At 47.0% G+C, this 27,049-nt stretch overlaps 1 protein-coding gene across 2 annotated transcripts in view; it reads right to left on the minus strand.

Annotated features, from left to right (window-relative positions):
- Positions 1-27,049, minus strand: part of ARHGEF26 (Rho guanine nucleotide exchange factor 26) — a 380,265-nt gene that overhangs the window by 5,577 nt on the left and 347,639 nt on the right. For both annotated transcript variants that reach the window (XM_085634821.1, XM_085634822.1), the window contains exon 13: positions 11,500-11,567. In XM_085634821.1, coding sequence (XP_085490947.1) covers positions 11,500-11,567 — 68 coding nt within the window. The remainder of the gene's footprint in view (positions 1-11,499; positions 11,568-27,049) is intronic.

Genomic DNA, 27,049 nt, shown 5'->3' on the forward strand with positions numbered 1-27,049 from the left:
GTACAGAAAGGGACACCTTCTGTACATAAACAAATCATGGCATTTTGCTTTTTCCACATGTGCTGTACATGCAGCACACATGGAAAAATCACAAACGAGAAGAAATACCCTTAACCCACTTATCCTACGCGGATGACATCGTTTTGATGAGCCTAACCAAGATCGGCTTACAAAGATCACTTGCAGGAATGTTGGAATTCATAGCCAACAACAATCTTGAGATAAACATCACAAAAAGCAAAACAATGCTTATTACCAGACGACGGACTGCCAAACAACAATTCCAACTGGAGGCCAAAAAGTTAGAAGTAGTATCTAACTACAAGTGCTTGGGATTCTACTTCGACAACCGGCACAACCATCAAGAGAAAAAAGCTTACTTCACTCAGAAAGCAAACGCATTATCATTCGCCTTCAGGTCCTTATCAAAAACACTTCAAGGGGCCGTCTTTCAAACCCCTACTAGCAACAATAAAAGTCAAAATGCTACCAACGCTACCATATGGTAGCACAACTCTCCACGGGAAAGACGCAGACCTACTAAACAAAGTACAAGTTACGACTTACAAAAGACTCTTCCGAATCCATCAGGGAGCGTCACCAGCACAGATCAGACTAGAATTTGTAGTAACCAACGAAACGTTGGGAAGAATGTATGCAACCATCAAGCAATGGTACAGCCTGAAACAAAACATAGCAGGTTCGGAACCGAATAAAAGCTCTGTGGGATGAATTAGAGAAAGACGCAAAGTCCCCATACAACCAATACTTAAAAAAGGCTCTATTAGACACTTGCACAAGAGAACTCTGGGAAACCAACCTGCCCTACCAGGCCTTCAAGCAAGCTATAAACACATCAGAAAAGCTCCACTCGTTGCTAACAGACAAAATCACTTTCAGCACAAGAAAACATGCCTGGATGGTAATGTACAACTACAAATCACTTACCCCAGCACCATAGCTAACCATTACGTTCTCGGCACACATAAAACTACAATTAATGGCCCTGCGTCTAGGAAAATTCCTGTCCATTATGGACCAGCCACCTTGGGTCCACGACGGGCCTAAAGATTGCAAACTATGAGGGAGCAGTAAAGAGGACCTTGTCCACCTTGTCTGTATTTGTCCTAAATTATCCCAAGCACGAGTCACTTTCCTAAAACAAGCCATGAACATTAGAGGCATAAGAACATGCAGATCAGCAATCATGGTGGCCTTTGACCCAAAAGACACTCCATTGAATTGCCAACTAATAAAGTTCCTCTCAGCTCATGCTCAAGCACTAAAAAGGAACCTTGTGCCCTGATTGCAAAAAGCAAATATGACGGTTTGCACAGAAGCAGATCGAACTCCCTAACACAATGCAGAATAATATTAGAACACTGGGAGGAACACTCTTTAATCCTACACAGTGGCCCAGGGACCAAATAAAACTGCTCCAGACTTACCAAACTGTTAAAAACATCTCCATTTTTTAACAATTATATTCTTCACATCTGATTTTATGTAGAAACGAAAGGCTTTTATGATTTTTAGGTAAAAAAAAAAGGAAAAAATAATAATTGATTAATTGTAGCATTCTGTTTTAGTAATTGTATTGTTATGGTTTTAATTAACTGAAACAATAAACTTTTGACTTTGAGAAGAAATAATGCATTTCTCCTTGTTTAGCCAACTTAAGACCAGGATTTTCCTGGGCTTAATGTTGGCGCTGCCTCCTATGTACGTCACCGTTGTACATAGGGAGCAGCGTCAAAATGTATAGGTGTTGTGGTGAAATGCCCACCCCAACACCCATTGCCCTCCCCTTTCATGCTAACTATAGCATAAAAGGGGGCCTTATGTACAAGGCAGCGTTCAGCCACGTTAAGTGGCTGAACGCTGCCTTGTACATAAGCTGCAGCACCTATCGCCACCACAACGTCGGTAAAAGTGACGTTGTGGTGGCAAATAGGCTTGTACATATGCCCCTTTGAGTCAGTTGCACAAAGAACTGGACAGAGATTGCCTTTTGGTCCTGGCTTTGGCAGCTGCTGCATGTTCCAGAGAAGCTTCATTTCTTGAGTTTGTAATGTTTCTGCAAAGTATGGCCTCTAATTCCTTTCAATAAATGCTAACCTGCGTGCCATTTTCTGCTTCAATTGCATAGGCTGGCTCAGGTTTTTCCACGTATTTTTCCCAGAATTTGCTTGGTACCATTGCATGTAGCATGGATGTTGCATGCTGACTTTAGTTAATGTATGCATTTTCTCCATTTCCACCACTACTTAGGGGAGAGAGTGGTTAGCTTTAAATTTGTGTGGTACTCTAGAGAAATGAGCAGCAAATCTTCCATGTTGGAAATGATTGCTGGTCTCATTTCAAACCAGTCCTAACATAATCTGCCCCAACAATGATGACGATAATGTCTTGCTTCAATGCTCCATTTTTTGCTTGTCTATTATATCTAACACGAGAAGCCCTGTTATTAGGGATATGGAGGATTTATCTAACACGCTTAAGCCCCACTATCGTTTTATTCCCCAACCTTTGAAATTTTTAGTTTCTCCATGTTTATTGTTTTGGTTGCTTATCCAGCCAAACATATTTTACTGGGGCAAATTCTGGAGTTTGGTTCTCCACTTCTTTCCCTTGTTCATGGGTGTTTAGTGCGGGGGAGTATTGTTGGAAAGTATCCTGTTTATTAGCCTTTGTATCCCCATCTCCCTCCCTATAAACATATGTGCTTATTGTGTTTATTGTTATATAACGTTGATTCTGTCACAATAAGGCTAAGACAGCCTAAAGTGTTAACACATTTGAACTGAGTGACAATTCAAGAATGCCACATTCTCAGTGTATACCCTCAGCACCATCCCCAAATTTGGGAACCTTCAGAACTCTGAAAGTGACCAGATACAGACACTGAACCAGTCCAATGATATTATACCACCAAGTGCTTGCCTCAACTCCCACCTGGATTTGCTGCAACATGCCAAAACAATTGAGTCTTACCAAGACATTGATCAGAATGACAAACCCCTGCTAGCCAGTCAGGTCTCCTCCCCACATAACACAGCCAGAGAGCCTTGTCCATCAAATACTTCAAAAAATACTTCTAGCCTTTTTGAGTCAAATGTCCACTGCCTTGAATGAATGCCTGAAAAAAACCCACATTTAGAGCCAATACAGATTAGTTTCCATTACCCAGTTGTTTTTCACTTAGAGTATTATTATTTCTTGATTTTACAGAAGAGCATTTTGTGATAATATGAAAGGAAGTGCACAGCATTGTACAGTAGAAGGATCTTTTTGCCTTTGAGGATTTCTGTGGACATATGTAGTCCGAGCAATGCCCAGACAACGCATGTTTATCCCGCACTCTATAGATGATGCAGCAAATATTTAGAAGTCACAGGCCTATGATAGTAGTCAATGAAGAACAACCATAATGGGAGAGTTGCAGTTTGCACCTAAACTATTTTTTTCTGTTACGAGGTAGAGATTATATGAATGAAAAGAAAAAGGTGATGTAGAATGACTGTAAAAGTCTCAGGCACTGACAAGTCATCAGGGACGCATCCCAGTCTATTATCTTTCACCCATAATGCCACTTCAGAGACCAGCCATATGCAATTCTTTTTTTTTTTTTAGTTTGAAAAACCTTTATTGTACCATTAAAGTGTACACTGCTATTCAGCCAACAACCCGGAGGCAGGCAGCTTGTGTTTGCAGCACCGCGCCGCAAGCTCGGATCAAAGTCATACACTTGAACAACGTTCCAACAGCATCGCTGTCTTGGCTTTCCACGTTTTACTATAGAAAAATATGAACTGTACAAACTACAACAGCGGCTGCAATCAAGAAATGGAGGAGGGCAATCTAGCACCTGAGCAAAGTTTGCTTGTAGTGAACACCCAGCGCCCATGCGGTTATACTCATGCGTCGTTACGAGAGTCCCCGCACACACGGCTCCACTTCGCAGCTACACGCCAGCCCTGCAACAATGCCACACATCCAGCAGTCGCTCTCAGTCACCGTCAGCCACCTCAGACGCTGCCAACCAGTCCACCAGCGGCTGCCAAATGTCCGCGGGCCTCGAACGCAGCGGCATCTGATCCCAGTAGGCGGTCAATTGCTCCTTGCAGTAAGTTGCTGACGCCACCCATCCCGAAACCTTCGGCGGAGCCTTTTTTTTCCAGTGTAATGCTATTTGGCGCTTAGCAAGCAATAGGAGAAGGGCCACTAACCTGCGCGATGCACTAGGCACGTTCAGCACAAAGCCCAGGAGGGCCACGAGAGGGTCCGGCACACTAGTCAGACCCACCATCCTCCCTATGGCGGCGAAGACTGCCTCCCAAAACCCATAAATCGGACCACACACCCAAACTAGGTGGTAGAATGTAGCCTCTCTTTCGCCACATCTCCAGCAATTCGCATCCACCTGTAATCCCATTTTAAAGAGTTGCATGGGCGTTCGATATGTCCTGTGAAGGAAATTAAAGTGGATAAGTCTCAATCTGTAATTAGGAGACAAGTTTTCAAGTTGGGTGCAACAAAACTCCCACTGCTTCTCAGTAATTTGAATGCCTGCCTCCCTCTCCCACAGGGACCGTGAGTCTACATGGGCAACATGCGAAGCATTTTGCGTAGCCCTATATATACGCGTTATCAGCTTGCGCGAGGAACTATTCGAGAGTATGTCTTCTAGCGCTGCCACCGCCGGTGGGGCCTTCGGGAACATAGGATACCTGTGCTTGCACGCCGCCCTCAGCTGGTAATATAGTAGAAATTCAGAAGCCGACGGTTCTGGCGCTACGGCCATGTCCTGCATGGTGAGGAACATGTCGTCTGGGTAGAGGTCACCCGCTAGTTTCAGGCCACAGCAACTAGCCCGCCGCGCCACCTCCGCATCAGTCAGCGGTCCCAGCAGAGGGTTGCCCTCCAATGGCATACTCGGGGCATATAGCTCAGTCACGCCCGCGCGCTTCGCAATGTTCGACCAGGCCCAACGCACCATCTCCACTGTATTAATGTCTTCCTGGGACCTTCTATATCGCTGGTATACCGCCGTCCTGAGGGGGCAAGGCGCCGCCACGTCCGTCTCTATAGCTACGTGGGGTTGGTAGGGGATCGGATGATGCCAGAAATGTAAATATTGGGCTTGAGCACTGTAGGCGTACAGCTCGATGTCCGGGGCTGCCAGGCCCCCCTGACGGAAGGGGAGGGTAAGGAGGTTCCATGCCACTCTGGGCTGCCTGCCCGCCCAAACCAGCTCTATCATGGCAGAACGCAGCCGGTTGAAGAACGCCTTTGTCAACGGTAGGGGGATGTTAACAAACAGATAGAGGAATTTGGGCACCACAACCATTTTGAGTATCGCGATGCGGCCCGTCAATGATAAAGGCAGCGTTTTCCACCTCTTCACTTTACTTTCGAACCATTCCATAGCCACACCAAAGTTTGCCAGCCACAGTTCGTGAATAGAGCGGCTTATGTGTATTCCTAAATACTTGACCTCGTCTGTGACCCAATCTATTGGGAATTCAGTGTGGCATGCGGTTGTGCCATCCGTCAGCGGCAGCATTACCGATTTAGACCAGTTAATGTCTACGCCAGTGAGGCCGCTATAGCGCACCATTTCTCGCATAAGCGGGTCAAAATTTTCCGATGGATTTACCATGTATATGGTGATGTCATCAGCGTACATGGAAATGAGCAGCCCGCGCGACGTGAACCCAACGCCGCGCTGAGCATGGTGCTGTCTCATGCGGGCTGCTAGTGGTTCCGTCGCGATAGCAAATAACAACGGTGACAGGGGGGCACCCCTGTCGTGTCCCTCTGGTTATGGGGATTGGATCTGACATGTGTCCATTCACCCGCACCCGGGCCGTCGGACCGTTGTATAGTATGCCAATGCTCCTGGCAAACAGCGGGCTGAAACCCATGCGGGTGAAGAGCGTAAGCAGGAATTTCCACTCCAGCGAGTCAAATGCCTTGGTCGCATCCAACAGTGCAGCCGCGGCCTGCACCTTGGGGTCTAAGTAGTGGAGGAGCCCAAACAGCACTCGCAAATTATGTGAAGTGGATCTACCCATCACGAATCCCGACTGGTCAGAGAGCGCTATCTGTGGCATCATGTACTTTGGACGGTCTGCGAGCAACTTGGCATATATTTTGGCGTCGAGGTTTATTAAGGAAAGTGGGCGATAGGATTCGGGGTTAGCAGGGTCCTTCCCTGGTTTGAGCAGTGCAATTATCATTGCTTCCCGCATCGATGGAGGGAGCACACCCGTCTCAATGGCCTCCTCGTACACCCTGTGGAGAACGGGAACCAGGATATCCGTGTACTCTTTATAGAAAGCCGCCGTCAATCCGTCAGGGCCCGGTGCTTTGCTAAGGGGCATACTCGCTATCGCAGCACGTATGTCTTCTTTCGTGAATGGTAAGTCCATGTACTTACGGGCTCTATAATTAAACCATGCTAAAGCTATGGTGTCTAGGTAGTCATTTAGAACCTGATCAGCCGGTGTCACTCTAGTGGTGTAAAGGTCTCGATAGTAGTCGGTCATGGTTTGGAGTATGGCTTGCGGCTCCCTGGCCACCCCACCCTCTGTATTTCTAAGTTCCAGAATGTAATCCGCCCCTCTGGGTGCCCTCAGCATGGCCGCCAGCGTGCGACCGGCACGGTCCCCCTCCCCGTAACGTCTGGCCTGACTGTCTTTAGATAGATAGGCCACTTCCCTGTCCGCCTCCTTTTGATATTTAGTTAGTGTCGCCCTCAATTCTGCTCACAGGCTGTCCTTTGGCGCCTCTAACAATGCCGACTCGAGGTCAGCAAGCTCAGTTTCTAGTTTGCGTAGTGTGTCCTGTATGGACCGCAGAACACCTTTTCTCAGCGATGTACAGTGGCCCCTAGTCACCGCCTTGCAAGCCTCCCAAAGTGTGCCCGGCGAGTCCACCCTGCCCTCATTAAATTAAAAAATTCCTCTAACTTCTCGCGCAGTGCCTGCTGAAAGACTTGATCGCGAAGCGCCCTGGAGGGGAATCTCCAACTAAACGGTTGAATGTAGGATGCCGGAGAGGACAGCGTCAGGCACACCGGGGCGTGATCAGACAATGACCTCGGCAAATGTTCCACCCCTAGTACCACAGTGTGTAGGTCCCGTGAGAGCAACCAGTAGTCTAACCTAGACCACGCCGCTCTGTGGACTGTGATGCAGGTGCCCACGCGAACCCCGGGGTGTAGTCTCCTCCAGGAATCCACTAAGTCTGCGTCCCGTATAATGTCGCCCAACGCCTCCGATGCCCTAGGGTGGTGCGCCCTGGCTGCGCCCTGCCTATCCATGGCATTTGAAAGTACAACATTGTAGTCACCCCCCCACATAATTGCAGCCGGGCCGCAAGCCTGCACCCTATGCCACAGATCGCAAAAGAAGCCCGGGCTATCATCATTCGGGCCATAGACATTCACCACCACCATTCTCATACCACACAGCGTGCCCACCAACATGAGGTATCGACCTTCAGGATCCTTGATTACTTCATGTGTCGTCCATTGCAGACCCTTTCTGATCAGTACCGCCACCCCTCTGGAGTAGGTTGAGTAAGCAGAATGCGCTATCTCCCCCCACCTGCCATGACGGAGCATTTGTACAGCTTTTTCGGTCAAGTGTGTTTCCTGCAGGAGGCAGATGTCTATGTCTTTTCTGAGCAGATATGCCTGCACCAGCCGGGCTTTACGCCTGTCATTCATTCCACGCACATTCCAAGTGAGACATTTAATTTGCTTCACAGTGGTAGCAGTAGCAGTATCCCTTGTTCTGTCAGCACGCCAGCCGTTTTCCACACATCTCGCCCCCACCCATACATACAACACGCTTCATGTCGTGTACGCCCAGCGTGTTCCTGTGCTGATAAAGCGCCGTGACAATGTGCACAATGCCCTAGTCGACTGGGTATGGCATAGCGCACAGACTGCGCTTTCACGCAGTGACTCACTCCATCCAACCTCTCGACCGCAGCCAAACAGTCAACAACAAAACCCCCCAAACTCAAAGTATATGTCCCTCCCGCTCCAACCCCCCAATCAGGTTGTGCATTCACCCCCCACGTCACTCCCCCCACCCCAACGCCTTTAACTACACACAAGAGTGGTAACCAGTGATCGGGAATCATCCCTTGGGGAACGCAGGTCGGCCAACAGACAACCCCGTACTCGTGACAGGGTGATCGAGCGCCGGCCCAGCATGTCAGCTCAAGGTCCCCCCGCCCCCCAGCACAAGCACATTTCAGCGACCCCTCATTCGGATTCAGTTAACTACCAATGTTACCAGCAGGCCGTCTACCCCGGCACAACAGAGGCAGAACACCCCTGCGCAATGATAAGCCCTTAACCCCTGCAGTCACTCAACGTCGCTCAGTCTGTCCCTCTGGTCCGGACCCTCTGTATGCGGATTGGACTTTTGATCTTTGACCAGTTGCTTAGCATACTGCAGGGCTGCCTTTGCGTCCAGGAAGAAAGTTGGTTTACCTGGGCCCTGCACTCTCAGCTTCGCGGGGTAAATGAGGGAATATTTTGTGCCTGTTTGTTGAAAGACTTTTTTTGCTGGCATGAATTCTCTGCGTGCGGCCTGGACCTGCACGGTGAAGTCCGGGTAAATGGCGATGTGGTTGCCTTTGTACTGTACGTCCTGCATCTCTCTCGCCATGCGTAGGATCGTGTCACGGTCTCTGAAATTTAGGATCCTCGCAATGATGGGCCGTGGCGGTGCCCCCGGCCCAGGCCTCGGCCCCAATGTCCTATGTGCCCGCTCAACGAGGAACATCTGTGACAGCCCCGCAGCAAATAGATCTTTCAGCATCTGCTCAACGTAGTGCGCCATGTTCGTGATGTCTGTGGATTCGGCCACCCCCGTTACGCGAACGTTGTTGCGCCTCGATCGGGCTTCTAAGTCCTAATTTTTTTGCTGAATCAGCTCCAGAACCTTGTCCATGCCACGCATTTGTTTATCTAGGTCCGTGTGGCTTTCCTCGATGTCAAACACTCGCGATTCCAACGCCTCTGCTCTGCCCTCCTGCTTATCCATCCGAGCCGTAATGTTGTCCATGCGGGCCGCCAATGCATCCATTTTAGTGTCTATTCCCTGCAGGCTCACCTTCAGCTCCTGGAACATCGATTTGATGTCCGTATCACGGGATCCGCCCCGCTCCGCCACCGCCGCGTCCGCGTCTCGTTGTTCCTGCTCCGTCTGCTTTTGCCTGGTTTTGTCAAAGGTGAGCCTCGGCTGCCTCGTGTCCGGCTTGCCCATCGCCGCCACACAGCACAGTCGCCAGCCGAGGGCGGCAGAAACCCAATGTCAATTTGGTACAGCAGGCCTAACCCAACGGGAGCCCAACGCAAGTGATCGCAGATGGCGCTGCAAGCCAGCGGCTCCAGGACGCACCCCGGCCAAGCAGTGCGGCAACCGGCGATCTATGCCGGGACCAGGCAGAGGCAGCGTGACTCTTTGGGGCAGCAGCACCCCCTCGAACTCTCCTGGCTGAGCCGGCCAGCTCCCCGGCGCCACCACGGCGGTTCCCCCGGTCAGGGATCTAGAGGTAAGGCAGGACGCTCCCAGTAATGTAAGCGCTAATCTTCAGGCGGACCCCACGTCACACAAAGGGCATTAACTCGGGCACGGGGCGCTCCAGCCACAGCAGTCCGCCGCCCCGCTGTTCACCACCCGGCGCCGTCCACTGCGGGGCCCGCCAGCGAGGCCGGGATCCCGATGGAGCCCCCGACCAAGATGGCCGCCCTCCTCCTTTGCGGCCAGGCACGGCCCGACCAGCGCCGATTTGCAGGGCAAACGTGCAACGCTCGGGGGTGAGGCTGCAGGCGCTCCGGGGGGGCCCGGGTGATCCGTCCTCAGGCGCGCCACCACAGCAAGTGTAAGCGCTGCACTCACCGGCCGCCAGTATCCCCCACAGCTCCGGCCTCAGGATCGCGCCGAGACCTCCAGGCCCCCCGTCTCAGCCCAGCAGTAGTCGCCAGCAGCACCAGATCCTCAGCCAGCATTCCCAGGTACCGCCCGATCGAGGTGAAATGTGCAAATGTGCAAGGCGAGTCAGCAGTCCGGCTCAAAACAGCACAGCACTCCTCCGGGCTCAGTTCCACGCAAGTCCCCGGACCTCACGGGCGCGCCAGGCCGCCCCGTCGCAGTCCGCCCGCCGGCTAACTTTCCTCAGCGGCTCCAGCTCCAGCTCCAGGAGCGGCGTCGGGCAGTCCCAGGCAACGAGTAGTGTGCGGGGAGGTCGAGTGGACCGAGTCCAGCACCCGGTGTTCGGATTTATTATCGGATTAATGTGCTCGATCGGCGGAGCTGCGGTTTCAGGCAGCCATTCCGCTTCGCGACCAAGCCACGCCCCCAGCCATATGCAATTCAGACTTAGTTCTGTTCCAATTAGAAATGGCCCAACTCTAACTGCCAGTCCATGTCTCCGCCAAAGTGAAACAGAATTTATCCAGACCAGTTTTGTGCTAATTTGACCTCATTATAGAGACACACCCTAAGTCCTGTAGCACAGCAAGTAATGTACCGACATCTGAACATACCCATCACACTTAGGGTACCGCACTGAGGGAAACATAAAGGTGATGGGTGAAATACTTGCAAAGGTCTCAGCCACTGGGATAGGTACAGGGGACCTTACAAAACTCAAAGCCAATGGCAATCAGTTGGGGCTCAGAGATTTATCGTAGGTATCTGACAAATGTTCTTCATTGGTTCTTAGGATTGTGATTAGAAGGGGGGCTATTATACGAGAGCATTTCGTTATCTAAGGTGAGACTTTTACAATAGTTATCGGAGTTCTAAAAATATTTTGTAAATTAGAACATTGGAATGTTGAGAGCTCCACTGAAAACAATGTAATGGCTCCAGGCTCAATGGCTGGTATAAGCCCAGAGCTCAAACATTCCAATGTTTGCCAACATTTTTCACACTTTTCAATTTAGGACCTACTACCCTTAATGGGTGGAATGTTCTAATAGCCTTAAAGCCTTTTTGCCTCGGGATAAACCGGTTGTTAAAGTCCCTCTCCCTTGTTATAGACCCTGATCTGGGGCTTGGGCATATAACTTGGATTCAGGGCCTTTAACAACCAGTATAGCCCTCGGCAGCGGGCTATATGGCTATATTATGTGCATACCTGAACAAAATATAAATGGAAATAATGACAAATAGTAAAAAACACCAGCCATCCTGCAGTCTCATGCTCTTGTTAATGACCCTTAAAATTAAGTTTCTTATTCTTGTTTTTATTCGCTTAATAAATACTAGACACCAACACACGGTCCTACCTTTTAATTGCACACACAGAACTGCAGATCTAAAAAAATAACACATCTAACTGAAAACACTCATCAGTTTTAAGGTGCAGTTTAGCAAAGCTAGCTTTAAAGTTCAGTTTTTTACGTGTTCGCATGCAGTGTATTCACTACCGGAAACACATGCAATAATTTCTGTGTCCCTTACTTACTTGTTCTATCTGTGTCCTTCCGGTCACTGCTCTGCCCCAGCGCAGTTATCCAACGCGCTCGTTCATTTCTGAAAAACATGTAGATTAGTTTAAGGCAAAATAAAGAAAATGTATTTCACAGGTCACTGTGAGACCAATGGTCAAGGCACAACAAATAAATAAGCAAGCATAGCCATATCTATAACATCTCATCCACAGGGGAAGGAAACTAAATTCTGTGTGGCCCCTTAAACTGCATTTGTGGCAGACAAATGGAGTTTGGCAATATCTGGATAGCCAAAGTGCCCTCTAAAGTTAGTGTTTTACTCAAATGATTCGAAAGACCTATATTGGTGACTGACATCAATAATGTGATGGTTCCAAAGAAAATGTATGGGAACAATGCAATGAATTTAAAGAGCTGACTGCATCACGTCAGTAAAGACCTGGAACTCGTCTTTTTTGTGTTGCATTTATTTGTTGTTGAGCATAAAGAATCAATACAACAATGTTGATATTGATCAACTGTCAATGAGGGGATACAACAATATTATAGAAGATGAGTTAATACAAAGTGATGTTCTTGTTCGTATGGGGGGGTCGGGCTGGGGAAATAATCCTCAGGTGTAAGGGTCAAGGCGCTGAATGTGGGGTGTTTATCAGTATCGATGAGTGATCCTGAAGAGAGCCCTACATCTAAGAGGGCGGTGTAATGCAAGCGAAGGGAGAGGTAGGTATGTGCCCCTGGAAGAGTGAGGTTCGGACCTCCAGTACTCATCAGTGACCATGGGTTCAGGCGCTGTAGGGTAAAGGGAGCTAATGCCTTGTTCTTAGTTTATGGGTAAAACGGAGGAAAAGGGATGGGTCTTCTGCATTGCCCTACATTATAATCCTAACAAGCATGGGGAGAACGGGTAAGTGCGGGCCTCCTCTGTTTCTGGGGGTGCTTAGCAATTCTCGTTATGTATAAGAGGCTTGTGGGGGTCCTTGGTCGTTGTTGGGCTGGGGGGGGGGGGATCCCAATCCGAAGTAGTGGGTAGTGCACAGGCTCAATCATTTTTAACATGAATACTCTGGGGGTCACTTGGAGACTGACATATTTTTCAAGGTGATATACCACAAATGGTAAAAGTATTGCAGTGATTGGCAACTGTGACATTACTTGTGGGAAATTATACTCTAATTTGCTGTTGTCAATGAGTGCAGACTCTCATAGTGAGTAGCAGCATCACATAATTCATTAATGCATGTATATATAATTTTTGGGGTGGAGGTGAGTTCACAAAATACCAAGGAGTACGTTTGGAAATATCAAAAATCGATATTTTCAAGGTCACTGTCGCCTTCCCCATCCCTACACCTGCAGTTTTTCAGCAGTTGAGTAATTAGTCGGTTTGGAGTGAGGGAAAATATCTACCCTTCCTTTTTACAATCTTTTTTCCTTCAGTTGGAAACCATTTTCCTTAGGGAGAAATCCCTTCCTTTACGGTCTCTGAAAGCGGAGGATCACTTTTCCACCTTAATTGCATGGACACATTTTTTTAAATGATATACTTAGGTGTGTAATTATGGTGGTAAAAGCCATTGATTGTGTTTGTAACTACTAGAAAGGGAAGACTTAGAAGGTATTCCCGAAATTCCCAAAGGCTACCTATAATTCCCTGAGAACGCCCCTAATCCTTCCCCATCATCAAGTTATGACCAGGGAAAATACAGCAATCAGTTTTGCCTGCTGTTTGTGTCATCAAATGTCCACAGTACCTAATTCTGTGAAACAGGGGAAATGAGACTTTCTGTACTCCTACGGACATATTTATGGGGATTTTGCGCAGGGCAGTGCAGCAAGACACCTTGCTGCGCTGCCCTGTGTCAAAGTGAAAGGACAGCAATTCATGTAACTATGGCATATGGTGCATTCCTGTCCTTTCCCCCTGCGCTGCCACAGTTTTGGCAGCCTAGCGCCAACGCAGGTAGCATTGTACCCAGGGCCGGACTGGGAACCAAAACCGGCCCTGGCAAAGTGCTCGGCCGGCTCCCCCGGGGCTTGGGGGTGCCGCCGAGCTCTTTGCCAGGGCCGGTTTTCAGCCGATTTTGTTACAGGGCCGATTTTGCAGCTATGCTGTAAAAACGGCCCTGTAAGAGAACCGGCCCCCAGGGAACCAAAACCGTCCCCCACCCGTGCGGCGCACCGGGGGATTGCCCGGTGCCCGCTACGGCCAGTCCGGCCCTGATTGTACCATGAAGCAAGGGTACCTGTGTTGCATGCAGGATTGTTTTAGTGCAAGAAGGGACACCTTCCTGAACAAAAACAATCCTGGAAGGCGCTTTCCTCTTTCTAGGTGTGCTGCGAAATGCAGCCCACATAGAGGGAGGAAACAACGAGAAAATAAACATAATTCTCCTTGTTGAGCCTCCATTGTGCAGGCTTAAGGAAGGGGTAAATCCCCAGGTTTACATGGTCTTGTAAATTTGGCGTTTGCGTCAAAATCCATGGGTGTTGCGTGGAAATACCCACAGGAACATGCATGGAACGCCTCCCTAGCGCAGAGTAAGGCAACACAGCAATTTGCACTGCCTTCCTTTACTCCATATCAATGAGGCTAATCAAAGCCACGCAAAGTGGGTTTGCGTGGCCTCATAAATATGATGTGGTGGTTTGCGCTGCCGTTGTGTCACAACTATGCCCTCAAATTTTCAATGATTTGTGTAAAACATTTTAGAAAGAGACCCGGTATTCCTTTTCTGTGACTTTTATTTGGCAATATAAGTGCACATAGACTTGGCTTATGGAACATTACATTTTATGTCATTTCCATACATAAATAATACCATATTTTCTGATGTTTGAACTATCTGCTCAACAGCTGTATTTGAAGCACAAGGACATTGATTCAACTACTGGGATTAAAGTTACCAGCACAAAGGGCTGTGTATTTCTGCACTTGCAAAATAAGACGGCAAACAATTTTATGTGTACTATGCAGAATAAAGTATTTATACTGGGTCCTAACCTCAAAAGAACCTTCACTGTGGGCTCTACAGTCTTCAGTAGATCTCTATTACGTTGATAACTGGAGTCAACGTTACAGTAGCTGCTAGGTTGTTGCTCATGGATACTCAATGAAAAGCTGTTTTGTCACGGGCAATCAGTGTGCCTGTACCAGTCAACTAGACGTGTTGTTGATGGGAAGAGTGATTACTGGCTCCTTGCGTGTAGGTGCTGGGTGAACTGCTCGTGGTAGGACCAATCTGATTGGAGAATGAGTGGGAATCACTGTGGCACCAGTAATTCTAAACATGCCTTTCACGTTCACCAATCCTTGTTTCTGCCACAGTGTGACCTGTTGTTGGTACCTGCCGACTGGTTTGTTGACCACTACTATTTATTCCATGATCAGAATCCACAGTCTGCTACCTAGCACCAGTGACACCCGGCTCTTCCTTACTCCCTCAGCCTGGGCTAGTCCTGCAGCTGATCTTCTGGGCCTGAACTCCACTACTAACCACCCACTGTCCAATCAGCATAACCCCTTGACTCTCTTCCATGACTTCAAGGCAAATCACGAAGCTTTTCAATGACTCGGTGCCATTTCAGCCTCTACCATTTATCTGCAGGAATTGTCAGCAGCTCAAGACCACAGACTAACCAACAGTAGTTTCAGAAAAGGCCTCTATGCTTTGGCTGTGGTCAGCCAAGAGTTCAGAGGAGCCAAATCTACAAAGCCAGTCCACATTTAATGGCCACACCTGAAGAACACAACATCCCCTGGCAATGCTGTTCCCCATGTTTTGGATAAAAAAGCTTTCATAATTGAAAATTAAAAACATATATAGAATCACAATAACCGAAAAGGTATAATACTTTGACAATAATTCCATTTTCTCTCAACTTGGTATCTTTTACATTACAAGTTAAAAATGCAGTGTAAAGTACAGCACACACTCACGGATTTTTTGAAAATCCTGCATGAAGTATAAGCAAAGGATAAATATCTGCAAAGATGTTCTCAGTGAAATATTCCCTTTCATATGTTTTACATGTGGCTCCTTCAAATACATTTCCCTAGGACATTATTACCGTCTTGGGCTGTGCCAAGAAGTTTGTTTATACAGCCACCACATTTCACTGCACGCTATTTTTTTCCTTATTTGTATCAAAATGCACTTCTCATTTGCACCCGCACTCATGACTAGCATATCAGTGTTTTGTCTTTTACACATCCCCTTTTGCTAACATGTGGAACTGAGCCAATTTCTTTGCCACAAAGGTTTCCATAACGCTTGCCATTCTTTACCTCATGTATAAACAGGCCTCAAAGTTAACAAGCTCTAAATCACATCCAGCCATCAAACGTGTGTTCATTTACAAATCTCAGTTGCAGTTCTTGGCTCAGCAGTGCCCACAATTCCTGGTGTCTTTCAAATGGAGCCCTGCCAAACTTGATTTTGAATACGTCATTGTGTTCAAACATTAGTTTTGTTTTAATGAGAAAAAGCAAATACCTCATGTTGCAGTAGTGCTAATACCAGTCAGGCCTTGGGGATTGAGTGCTCCCATAGGATTATCCATACAAGAGAGGTTTTCAGCATTTCCATTCCTGATGTAACCTCTCTGGCTCTGCCAGGTGTGCTTTGTTCTCAGTCTTATTACAACATGCTGTGGTGTGGCTTGATATTATGCAAACCTATTAACTCTTACAGTACTTACGTAAATATCACATTAAATGACAAGTACAACAAACAATGCTGTAGTGCGGTTCTAGTGGCAATCCATGAAATGCCAACACCACCCACTGGCCTTGTAATTTTCCCAGGTAACAAAACCACACAAGAGAAGTACTGTTGGGCGACACACAAAAACCCCCACCCATAACCAAAAAGCTGTAGTACAGGAAGAAAAAAGAGGAGGCTATGCGTGGAGTTAGGTGGTTGCATAAATGTTTTGGTGTGAAAGGCAGCAGGTCCAGTTTCAGAATGACAAAATGCTTCTATGAATATTTCAACATGTACATATTACTAAAACACACCTCCTACCTCAAGGTATCACCCCCTACTGCACCTTTGCCTGAAGTAGTGCTGTATTCTCCTATATATTCATCAATAGTATAAGCATACTAGTTATAGTAGAAGTCCTGTTTTTTTTTTAACTAGACAAATGGAAAAGGCACATTTTCATACAAAAACTTTGTCATGGATATAAAAAGGACATTTAACGATTGTCAGACAAACTTACAATTCGCAAAGAATCCTGCTATCCTTGCATATATTTGCTAGAAATCGGTCAATTTTGCATGGAAAATTTCTAAGCAACTTCTCACAGCCCTACATTAGAATACATTTGTAACAAGCTGTTTATATATTTGCATGGCTGACATTGCACAAATCCCACTGGCTAATGATTGTCATTTTGAATTCTTGGTGATTTTGTCCACCCAGACCAATGCAGCAATTTAAACAGTGATAGGCACGCACAACTCTCCGGTTATTACTTGGGTTCCCATTGTAGGCTGCCGAAATCTCCTTACCAGAAAGAACCTCTCGTATAGGTTTTTAATGTGCCTCTTCTCAGAGCTGTCTATTGAGTAACAGATACTACAGCTCTAACTTGAATATTGTTGTCTGCCCTCCGAAATTAAACCAATGCCACCAATAAGAAATCATATTTTCGTAATACTAGTGCTTTACCCATAAAACCCTATATTAAGTTCTTGTGTCCCAAACATAGCAAAAAGTTTCCAATGGCAACAAAGGGGTACCCTCGTCATAAACAGACACCTTTTTATGACATGCCGGTGAAGTCTTCACCACTAATATAGAGTGGATCAACACAATAAAGCCTGAACCAACAGGAAGACCTGGGAGAGGAAATAGATTGCATTAAGAACAGTACACAAACACTACCAGATGGTTAGTTCAAAGATCTCGGAGGAACTCCATGTGTGCTCTCGGAAATGTACATATTCTGTTATGTAATGTTATATACCGCAAACGAGTTACCCATCAAAGGATCTCTCAGCGCTATGGTACATAAACAGGAAAGAGTGCGTGAAGAAAGAATCAGCAGAGCCAGGTTTTAAGAAGTTTTTTTAAGACGGCCGAGTCAGGGCAGACATGTATGTGTAAGTGTAGTCTGTTCCAGTGGTGGGAAGCAAGATGCGAGAAAGATCTTCCCTGTATCTGGCCGTACGTATGCGGCGAATGCATAGTAGAGACTACCCACTGGACCCAGGGTTACACGTTGGTAGGTAGGGCTGCAACTTGTTTGTAGGTGAAGGGAGAAGTTTCCAGATAGAGACTTGTGAAGTAGGACGAGGAGACTGAAGAGGGAACGCATTTTTATTGGTAACCAGTGCATAGATTTGAGGGTAGGCTTGGAGGGGGTGCAGGTGGGAGATAACAGACAAGGCAGGCAGCTGTGTTCTGCACTACCTAAATTGTAGCTAAACGAGCTTTGCTTGGTGCTACCATAAGAGTATTGCCATAGTCTAGGCAGCTTATAATGAGTGCTTAAGTGAGGGGCTTTCTGGTTTGGAGGGGCAGCCATTAGTATGTCTTTCTAAGTGGGCACATCATCCAAAAACAGGTATCTCAGGTGGAGCTAACCTGCTTTTTCAAAGAAAGGTTGTCATCTATCAGGATGCCCAGACGGTTGTATGACGTTAAAACGCATGCCATTACAACGCATGCCGTTACAACGCATGCTGTTACAACGCATACCTTTACCCCGACTTGCTGCCGGGGGGCACTGGAAGTTGGAATAGTATAATTTACTATTCTAACTCCAGTGTGTGCAACAGTAGGGAAGGTGTTGGAGTTAACTCCAACACCTTTTACCCCCTGCAACAAGCCTTTCGCGTTGTAACAACATGCGTTGTAATGGCATGCGTTGTAACGCTTCCGTTGTAAAGGCTGTTTCTCTGCCCAGACTTCTCACTACCTGTTAGGGTTGGGGTAACCCCAGTTCCGGGGGGCCACCAGTCCCCTGACCAGTGAGCATGAGTCTTACTGAAAAGCAGGATCGCTGTCTTTCCACTGTTCAATTGTAGGCAGTTGGGCGACATCCAGTTAACAATTTTCTTCAAGCAATCATTAAATCTGATCCTTGGGTCCCGGGATTGGGTCCCATGGAGATGATTAACTGCATGTCGTCCGCGTAAGAGATGACTTCAAATCCGCAGGATCTTACCACTTGAGCCAGGGGGGCCATGTATATATTAAAGAGAGTGGGACTCAAGGATGAGGCCTGCAGTGCACGTTTGGGTTTGGTCATTATGAAAGTTTTTAAACCATCCCAGGGCTTTTCCGCCTACAGCAATCTCAACAAGCCTGTGGATCAAGAAGGAGTGTGAGATAGTGTTAAGTGCGGCGGATAGGTCGAGTAATACAAGCATGGCTGGGAGACCCTCATCCAGAGAGAGTCTGATGGTGTCTTGTACTGCCGCAAAAACCAGACTAGGAGGGGTCCAACAGGGAGCAGATTTCTACAAAAGATGTGAGCTGTTTGTTCATTAGTGTCGCCAATATTTTACTGTGAAAAGGAGGCTGCAATATCAGCTATAGGTAAATAGCTCTAGGGAGTCTGCCATAGGTTTCTTTAAGATAGGTGTGATCTGAGATTTCCATCTCGTAGGAATAGTTTTGATGCAGAGAGAGCGGTTACACAGACTGGTAATTACCAGAAGAAATGCTAGGGCCTGGGTTGCCATGATGTGAGGAGGAGAAGGATCCATCCTGTTCTGTTAATTGATTTTACTGCAAATGGGCCAAACCTTGAGTGTCTTTATTATAGATCTCTGAGGTAACTTGCAATATCCTTATCGTGTAAGCCAAGGGGTACTTTATTCCATGTAATACATGGTCGCATCATCACCTTTCCCACAGACCACATAAAACCTAGGTGCATAGCTTTTTCACATAAAAGTGTGAACATGTTTGCAAATATGAAGAATAAAAATAAACCCTCTAGTGCAAAATGAAAGACTTCAAAAACCTGTTAGGTATTTGTTGCAAACTAATGTTAGAAACAGTTCAATACCTGAATATTGGAGATAAAATTCAGAGGACAAACTTATCCAAAGGTACGTGCATATACAGAAGTACAGATGTACTGTTCTTAATTCCACATCTATGCACCTTGAAGATATTGACATATCTTCAAGGTATGTGGTTGTGGAGTTAGATATAGAAAAGTATATATAATGCATGGACTTCTGTAATCCCTGTATAGTCGACTGTCTCTTATTTCTTTATAATCGGCTGCTTGTGACACACCCAGGCGGCTTTTATAAAGGAAAGACGTCAGAACTCGACTGTTCTATGTTATTAATATCGAGTTCTGACATCACAATGGTTGTTTCCAGAGCCTGCAGCCGTGGTGAAAGGCAGGTCAGGCCACGGGGCATGATTGAAACAGCTGTTTAGCAAAGAAAACTGAACATTACTGCAGTCACACATGAATTATTCGACACAATAGCTCGCAAGCGTAAAAAAGGTCCTTTAAAGAGCTTCGACCAGCAATTAGATTTAAAGGGATGCACGGTCTTAAGAAAAAAAGGCTCCAAAGTTTTGGCTTGCGCTTTTTAGCTTCCTAAGTTAACAAAGAGCACATACAAATGATGCCAGGAGACCGTGGCACTGTGACTGGAAGTATTTCTGCTGTGACAGACAAAAGACATTCAAGGAAAGGAACACAAAAGACCAAGGATGTAATAAAAGTGTCAGCATGACATAAAAACAAGCCTGAAAAGATCCACTCATACATAGCAGAATCGAAAAAGTTTTTAACTCAGGAGTTCAATGCTGCCGTAAAATATATGTGGCAGGGGCCAAGAAAGAACCACCTTAAAAGCTGGATATTATTTGCCAATTTTTTAAGATCATGCAGCGCATCTTAAAAAACGCTGATCATATTGTGACAGTTTTCTTCCTTTGCAATAGCAATTGTTGTCAAACCCCAAAGACTTTTTAAAATGGCACCAGCAGTATACTAAAGGCACGTGTATATCACTGAACAGTGACCTTCATAGCTCAAATCCAGCTCTTCATAAAATGGTCAAGATAAATGGGCATTTTGTAGACAAGCAGACCTATAAATTCTATAAATTGCTCTGACCAGTAGATAAATCTACTGTCCTCTCACATCTGATTCTTAATACCAAAATGTATGGGCAGACAGCAAAATGCATATGAAAGTGGGGAAGGGGGCGCCAAGGAATATAGGGGCAGATTTATGAGGCCCGTTGCGCCATCGGAACGTCACTTTTTGTGACGTTCCGTGGCACAGAAGCCTCCGTGATATTTATCAGGCAGCACTAAGCCACTTTTTTTGGCTTAATGCTGCCTCATAAATATCAGTCCCTTTAACGCAGTGTTCTGCGTTAAACGGGCGAGCAATGGGTGTTGCTGGGGGCGTTCCCAGCAACATCCATGGCCTTTTGACACTGCCCCAGATTTACGAGAAATCGTAAATCTGAGGCAGCGCCAAAAGCTTCCGCCTCCCCAGGGGAGGCGTAAGGGAGGCACAACGGGGAGAAATATCTTTATTTCTCCTCGTTTTTCCTTTTTCTATGTGTGCTGCATTCTGCAGCACCCATACAAAGAGGAACAACCTCTTGTGATTATTTTTGTACAGAAAGGTTTCCCTTCCTGTACAAAAATATTCATCTTCGCAACGCAGGCACCCTTGCACCATGGTGCAGAGGTGCCTGCGTTGGCGCAGGCAGCCCATTGTGCGCCGGCGCAGGGGAAAAGGACAGGAATGCGCCGCATTTTATAGATACGGCGCATCCCTGCCCTTTTCTTTTGCCGTAGGGAAGCGCAGCAGGAAGGCCTGCTGCGCTTCCCTACGGCAAAACCTCATAAATCTGCCCCATAGTTTTGAAGACTAAACTTAAAGAGTAATGCACAGTAAGTAATTTGAAGACTAGAGTTAAAGACTATTGCCAAGAAAGTAAAGTCAAATTGACCTATTTATACACTCTTCATTATCAGTGTTGTTAATGTACTGAGCAACTCTCACAGAAGGGCAGGCAGCAGAGAATCACAGACCTTAGGAAATAAGGCCATATCGGTGTACAAATAAATACCAATCAACCAATTCACGAACACGAGCATTTGGTACAATTTAACGGTTAACAGCTGGGTTTGGGAATCAACCAGCGACTGTACATCTGGGAGCAGATTTGTTCACACTGTGCGGCAGTGCAAAGTCACAAAATCTGCCACAAACCAGTGCAAAGGCCTGAGAAAGTATTTACTCTGTAGGTAAAACCTTTTTTGCACTGGAAAATAGGCCTAAAAGTGACACAAATTGTGTTTCGTTGCGGCAAGTGGGCGTTCCCACACTACAACGCATAGCATTTGACACAAAGCCCGTCTGCTAACTATGGTAGACATGGTTTTTCATGAAAAAATAACACCTCCACGAAGAAGTGCTATCAAGGAGAAATGTTTGTGTTTCTCCTAACTTTTCAAACTTCAAACATTGCATGTGTGCTGCACTGTACAGCCCACTTCCAATGATGGAAAAGCTTTAAAATATGTCTAAGCAGAGCACATTGTAGTAGAAGGGTATCCTTCCATTTTAAAACCTATGTTAAATACCAGGCACACGGTACTAAGCAGCCTGAAAGAGCATTCGCTGGGGAAGAAACCAGCAGCGTTACATCCTAGTAGGTCTGGCGCTCCCATACTCTTTCCTCCTTGTGCAATTCAGCACAGCAACTTGGATTCATATAAAGCAGAACTTTACCCAAGAGAAGCCAGGAGACCGTGCTCTCTCAGGACACAGAGTATATATTCACAAAAACTTGAACTGCTGCTACCACCCTTTCATAAGAGTTACCCAGGAAATGGACAGTAGTCCTCTCCCGGCCCTTCCAGGTCACAAACCAGTTTCTGGACCTCATATCACCAAGGAGTGGTTTAGGCAACCACAAACATGCTAGATTAGCGTGGATTAGGGGCCAAACAAAACAGTTTCTGGACCTCATATCACCAAGGAGTGATTTAGGCCATCACAGACATGCTAGATTAGCGTGGATTTGGGGCCAAAAAAACAGTTTCTGGACCTCATATCACCAAGGAGTGATTTAGGCCATCACAGACATGCTAGATTAACGTGGATTTGGGGCCACAAAAACAGTTTCTGGACCTTATATCACCAAGGAGTGGTTTAGGCCATCACAGACATGCTAGATTAGCGTGGATTTGGGGCCAAACAAACCAGTTTCTGGACCTCATATCACCAAGGAGTGGTTTAGGCAACCACAAACATGCTCGATTAGCGTGGATTTGGGGCCAAACAAAACAGTTTCTAGACTTTATATCAACAAGGAGTGGTTTAGGCAACCACAAACATGCTAGATTAGCGTGGATTTGGGGCCAAACAAAACAGTTTCTGGACCTCATATCACCAAGGAGTGATTTAGGCCATCACAGACATGCTAGATTAGCGTGGATTTGGGGCCAAACAAAACAGTTTCTGGACCTCATATCACCAAGGAGTGATTTAGGCCATCACAGACATGCTAGATTAGCGTGGATTTGGGGCCAAAAAAAACAGTTTCTGGACCTTATATCACCAAGGAGTGGTTTAGGCCATCACAAACATGCTAGATTAGCGTGGATTTGGGGCCAAACAAAAAGTCAGGAAACCAGTTTCACATGCAGCTGGGCACTCCAGGCAGGGTAAATGTCCATTTACTTTGCAGGGCAAATTCTAGTCCTTACACCCCCATTGTGAAACTACTATTGTCATTCATGCAGACAGTGACTAAGACCCCATTGCCACTTATAGACCCTGTAGTGCTAGATATCATATTCCCAAGAATAAGATTGTTACAGTTACAAAGTCAGGCTTATGTCAGCCTGCAGGGTGTTGTTGATGACACGCTGATGTTCGTGTGACATCCTCTGGGCCCAACACACTGTCCCCATAAATCACAGGCCAACAGACAGCATCAGACAGACTTTGTACTTGGCGCCTCGGCCAAAGACATCTGTATTCTAGAGTGTTCCTGAGAAGCCAGACTGCCTGTGGTGGCCTAGCAGCGGGTGCAGACAAGTGGAGTCTGATGGGCAATGTTCTGCTTTAGGCGGAGAAGTAGGCATCAGTGAGCAATGGAATGCCTCATGTAACAAGACTGATGGCAGCGAGTGTCGAAGACTGGTTAATGTAACCACCCAGGTTGCTGCTGACAGCCGGCTGTAGCTTGAATGGTGTCCTCTGTGATTGGCACATATTTCCCGCATGTCACAGCATAAGACAGATTTTTGTACTCAGAACATGCCTGGCTTGGTCAATGGAGTTTGCACTCTGGACATGCATCAAGAATTGGGGATGTTTCCCTGTACTGATCAAGCAAATGGTGCTGCAAAATGGAACCCAATTTCCCATTGTGTGCTGAAAGCAGATAAGCAGTTCTCAGCAGAAAAATGAATGCTACATGTAGCAATTATGGTGTTAGTGAGCCTGAAAGACAGGCTGGAGCAGCACAGAGATTGCTGATGATGGAATGATGGCGCTTGTGAGACCTCTCAGGATGAGGCACACTGTTATGTTAATAAAATTTGTTAGGCGCATAAATTCCAAAGGTGTCAAGGCGCTAGCTTATCAAGAATATGCATGGACCGACATAAAGATTAGACAAAGAGCCATGTTTTGAGTGCCTTTCTGAATGCTGGTAAGCTAGGCATGGCTCTGATATTTGGGGGCAGTTCATTCCACAATTTGGTTGTGCTCTGTACGAAGCTTCTGCCTCCCCAATTGGCTCTATATATTCTAGGGATGACCAGATTATTTGTATCGGATGAGCAAAGATATCTAGGTGGCTTGTAGTTTTTAAAACAGTATTTCAGGAAGGCGGGTCTGTCTCCATGCAGAGCCTCATAAGAAATGCACATGGTTTTGAATTTAGTGCAGTGTCTAATTGGGAGCCAGTGTAGACAGAAAAAAGCTTGTCTGGCTGACTTGAATTTAAGTGAGCAGTCTGCCTGCGATGTTCTGAAGGCCTTGCAGTTTATTCAAATATTGCGTCTGCATGTTAAGATAGAGACCTTTGCAGTAGTCCACTTTCGATAATGTAAGGGCAGAGACTACTGTATTCTTAGATTCTTCAGGAATAAAAGGGAGGACTTTCCTAATTGTCCTCAATGTGTGAAGTTCTGACGAAGTTACTGCATTCACTTGTTCTTTAAAGGTAAGCTTATTGTCCGCAAAAATACCCAGATTTTTTGCTTTGTTAACCACGGTCGGGAGGGTGTCTAGCTCTTCTGGCCACCAGGATAAGGCCCAGAACATAGGCTGGTTCCCAAACGGGATGACCTCCATCTCACCGGAATTAAGTCTCGCTCAATTACTGTTCATCCAGTTGCTGATTGTTAGCATACAACTTTGAAATCTTTCTCCAATGTTGGTATCCTTAGCTGCCACTTATACTACAATTTGCGGATCATCCACATTGTAATGAAGTTAGCAGTCTAGTAGTTGGGGGGCGGAGCGAGTTGGGTGGAGGGGAAGAGGAGGGGTCAGGACAGGGTGAGGGCAGTTAGAGTAGGGACAGGGCTGAGGTTGGATGCAGAGAATAAAGCTCCAGTTGTAACTACAAGTAGTGTCTGTGATTATTTGTAGCGCGATGCTACAACTGGCGACGAGGGTGGGATGACCAAGCCCCACCGATCACAGAACCACATGAAGACACCCTGTCCCAGGCAACGTCGAGGAGAACACTGCCAAGTAAAGTTGAGCTGCCGCCTGAGGAGAAAAGGCCAGCAGCAGGGGACCTTGACCCCCCCCAGAGACCGTGAGTGAGCCGAGAGCGGCCGCAAGAACAAGCGCTGACTCGCTCGAAAAGAATCAAGCCGATCGCGCCGAAGTGCGACTCACGCCAGAAGCGTGTGCCTTAGGTGAGGCTGGTAAGAGCAGAAGTCGGGAGCCCACCCCGACCCTGCCTCGCACCCGAGAGCGAAAGAGAAGTGCCCCAGCGTAGAGGACGCCGTCCCTGAAGGCCCGCTGGCGAGCGCCGCCGAGCGCCTTGAAGTCCGGGCTTGAGTGCCCGTCGATGTCGGAAGATCTCACGCCTGATGCATGAGTCTTGGCACGCTGTCGCAAGAAGAAACGCGGGAATCTGCAGAATAAGGCGGGAGCCCACCCCAACCTCACCTGGTAGTAGCCGCCGTTGGGGAGAAGCAGGTCCTGATGTGTGCTACCCTCTGAAGCTGTCCGCCGGTGAGTCCAGAGTGAAAGAGGACCGAGTGAGCCATGAGAGAAAGCCTCGTGTGCATGCAGTGACAGCGGCCATCTTGGAGTCAGGCACTTTTCAAGACAGACCCCTTGATTGTTGTAGAGCGGCCATTTTGAAGTCAGGCATACAGCAACAGAAACAAGCATTGGCGAGAAGTAGTAAACAAGCATTGTCAAGTGCAAATAAACAAGCATTGGCGAGAATAAATAAAGAAACAGGCACCAACAAAAGGGTGAAAAGAAAACAACGACACAATGGTGACCCCCAACACCTCACCACAGCGGAAGCCCCTTGTCGCGGGAGGATCACACCTGCGAGCTCCGGAACCTCTGACCGTGACCACGGGAGGGAGTATGGGCCCCGAGAGGCAAGAATGGTTAGAAGACTTCGAAGATTATATCGAGGGATCCAAAGTGACGGAAGACAAAGAGAAGTTAATTGCCCTCCGCAACCTAGCAGGCCGGGAAGTAAGCAAAATCATCAAGGATCTTTCGCCTGCAGATACTGGAACCTATGACAAAGTGCGTGAGGCACTAAACAAGAAGTTTCTCCATAAAAGAAACGTGGACTATGAGCGCCACGCATTTCACCAAGCGCGTCAAGGGAAAGAGGAAGCAATGAGTGCATTCATCACCCGGTTACGACGGCTGTCGAGACACTGTGAGTTTGAAACCTTCTCGCCTGACGCTGCCATCAAATCGCAAATCATAGCCGGCTGTCACTCAGAAACACTCAGGAGACGGCTACTGAGGAAACCCCACGAATTGGAAGAGATTGAAGAAATGACTCGTATATACGACCAAGCAGAGGAACACGCCGCCACCATTGAAACAGGACACAACGTCAGTCATGAGCAAGCACACCGCGTTCAAGAACAACCTCGTAGCAGAAGGAAGTATTCGCAGGAGAATAAATGGAGACCTAGTCCGTCGTCTCGCCAACGACGCCCGGAGTACAGGAGAAGAGAACCAGGGCGAAGGGACCGAAAGCCAGAAAGGACTAAAAGATGTTATCGGTGTGGATATGACTATCCTCATATAGACACCTGTCCGGCCATGGGTCAGCGATGCAGGAAATGTGGGCGATCCAACCACTTCGAAGCAATGTGCGGGGACTATCACAAGGAAAGGCGAGGTGAAACAACAAGATCGTCCCGCTCAGACGCAAGGAAACATCACATACGAGGTGTTCAAGGAGAGTTCATGCGGTCCCCAGGCTCATCACATTCCAGCCGGGAATCACGCAGGTCACGATGGGAACGCAGATCCCCATCTCGGGACTCGAGATCATCTTCCTCCAAAGACTCGACCTACACCGTGGAATACTTG

Source organism: Triturus cristatus, chromosome 11 (assembly GCF_964204655.1).
Source record: "Triturus cristatus chromosome 11, aTriCri1.1, whole genome shotgun sequence".
Taxonomy (NCBI): domain Eukaryota; kingdom Metazoa; phylum Chordata; class Amphibia; order Caudata; family Salamandridae; genus Triturus; species Triturus cristatus.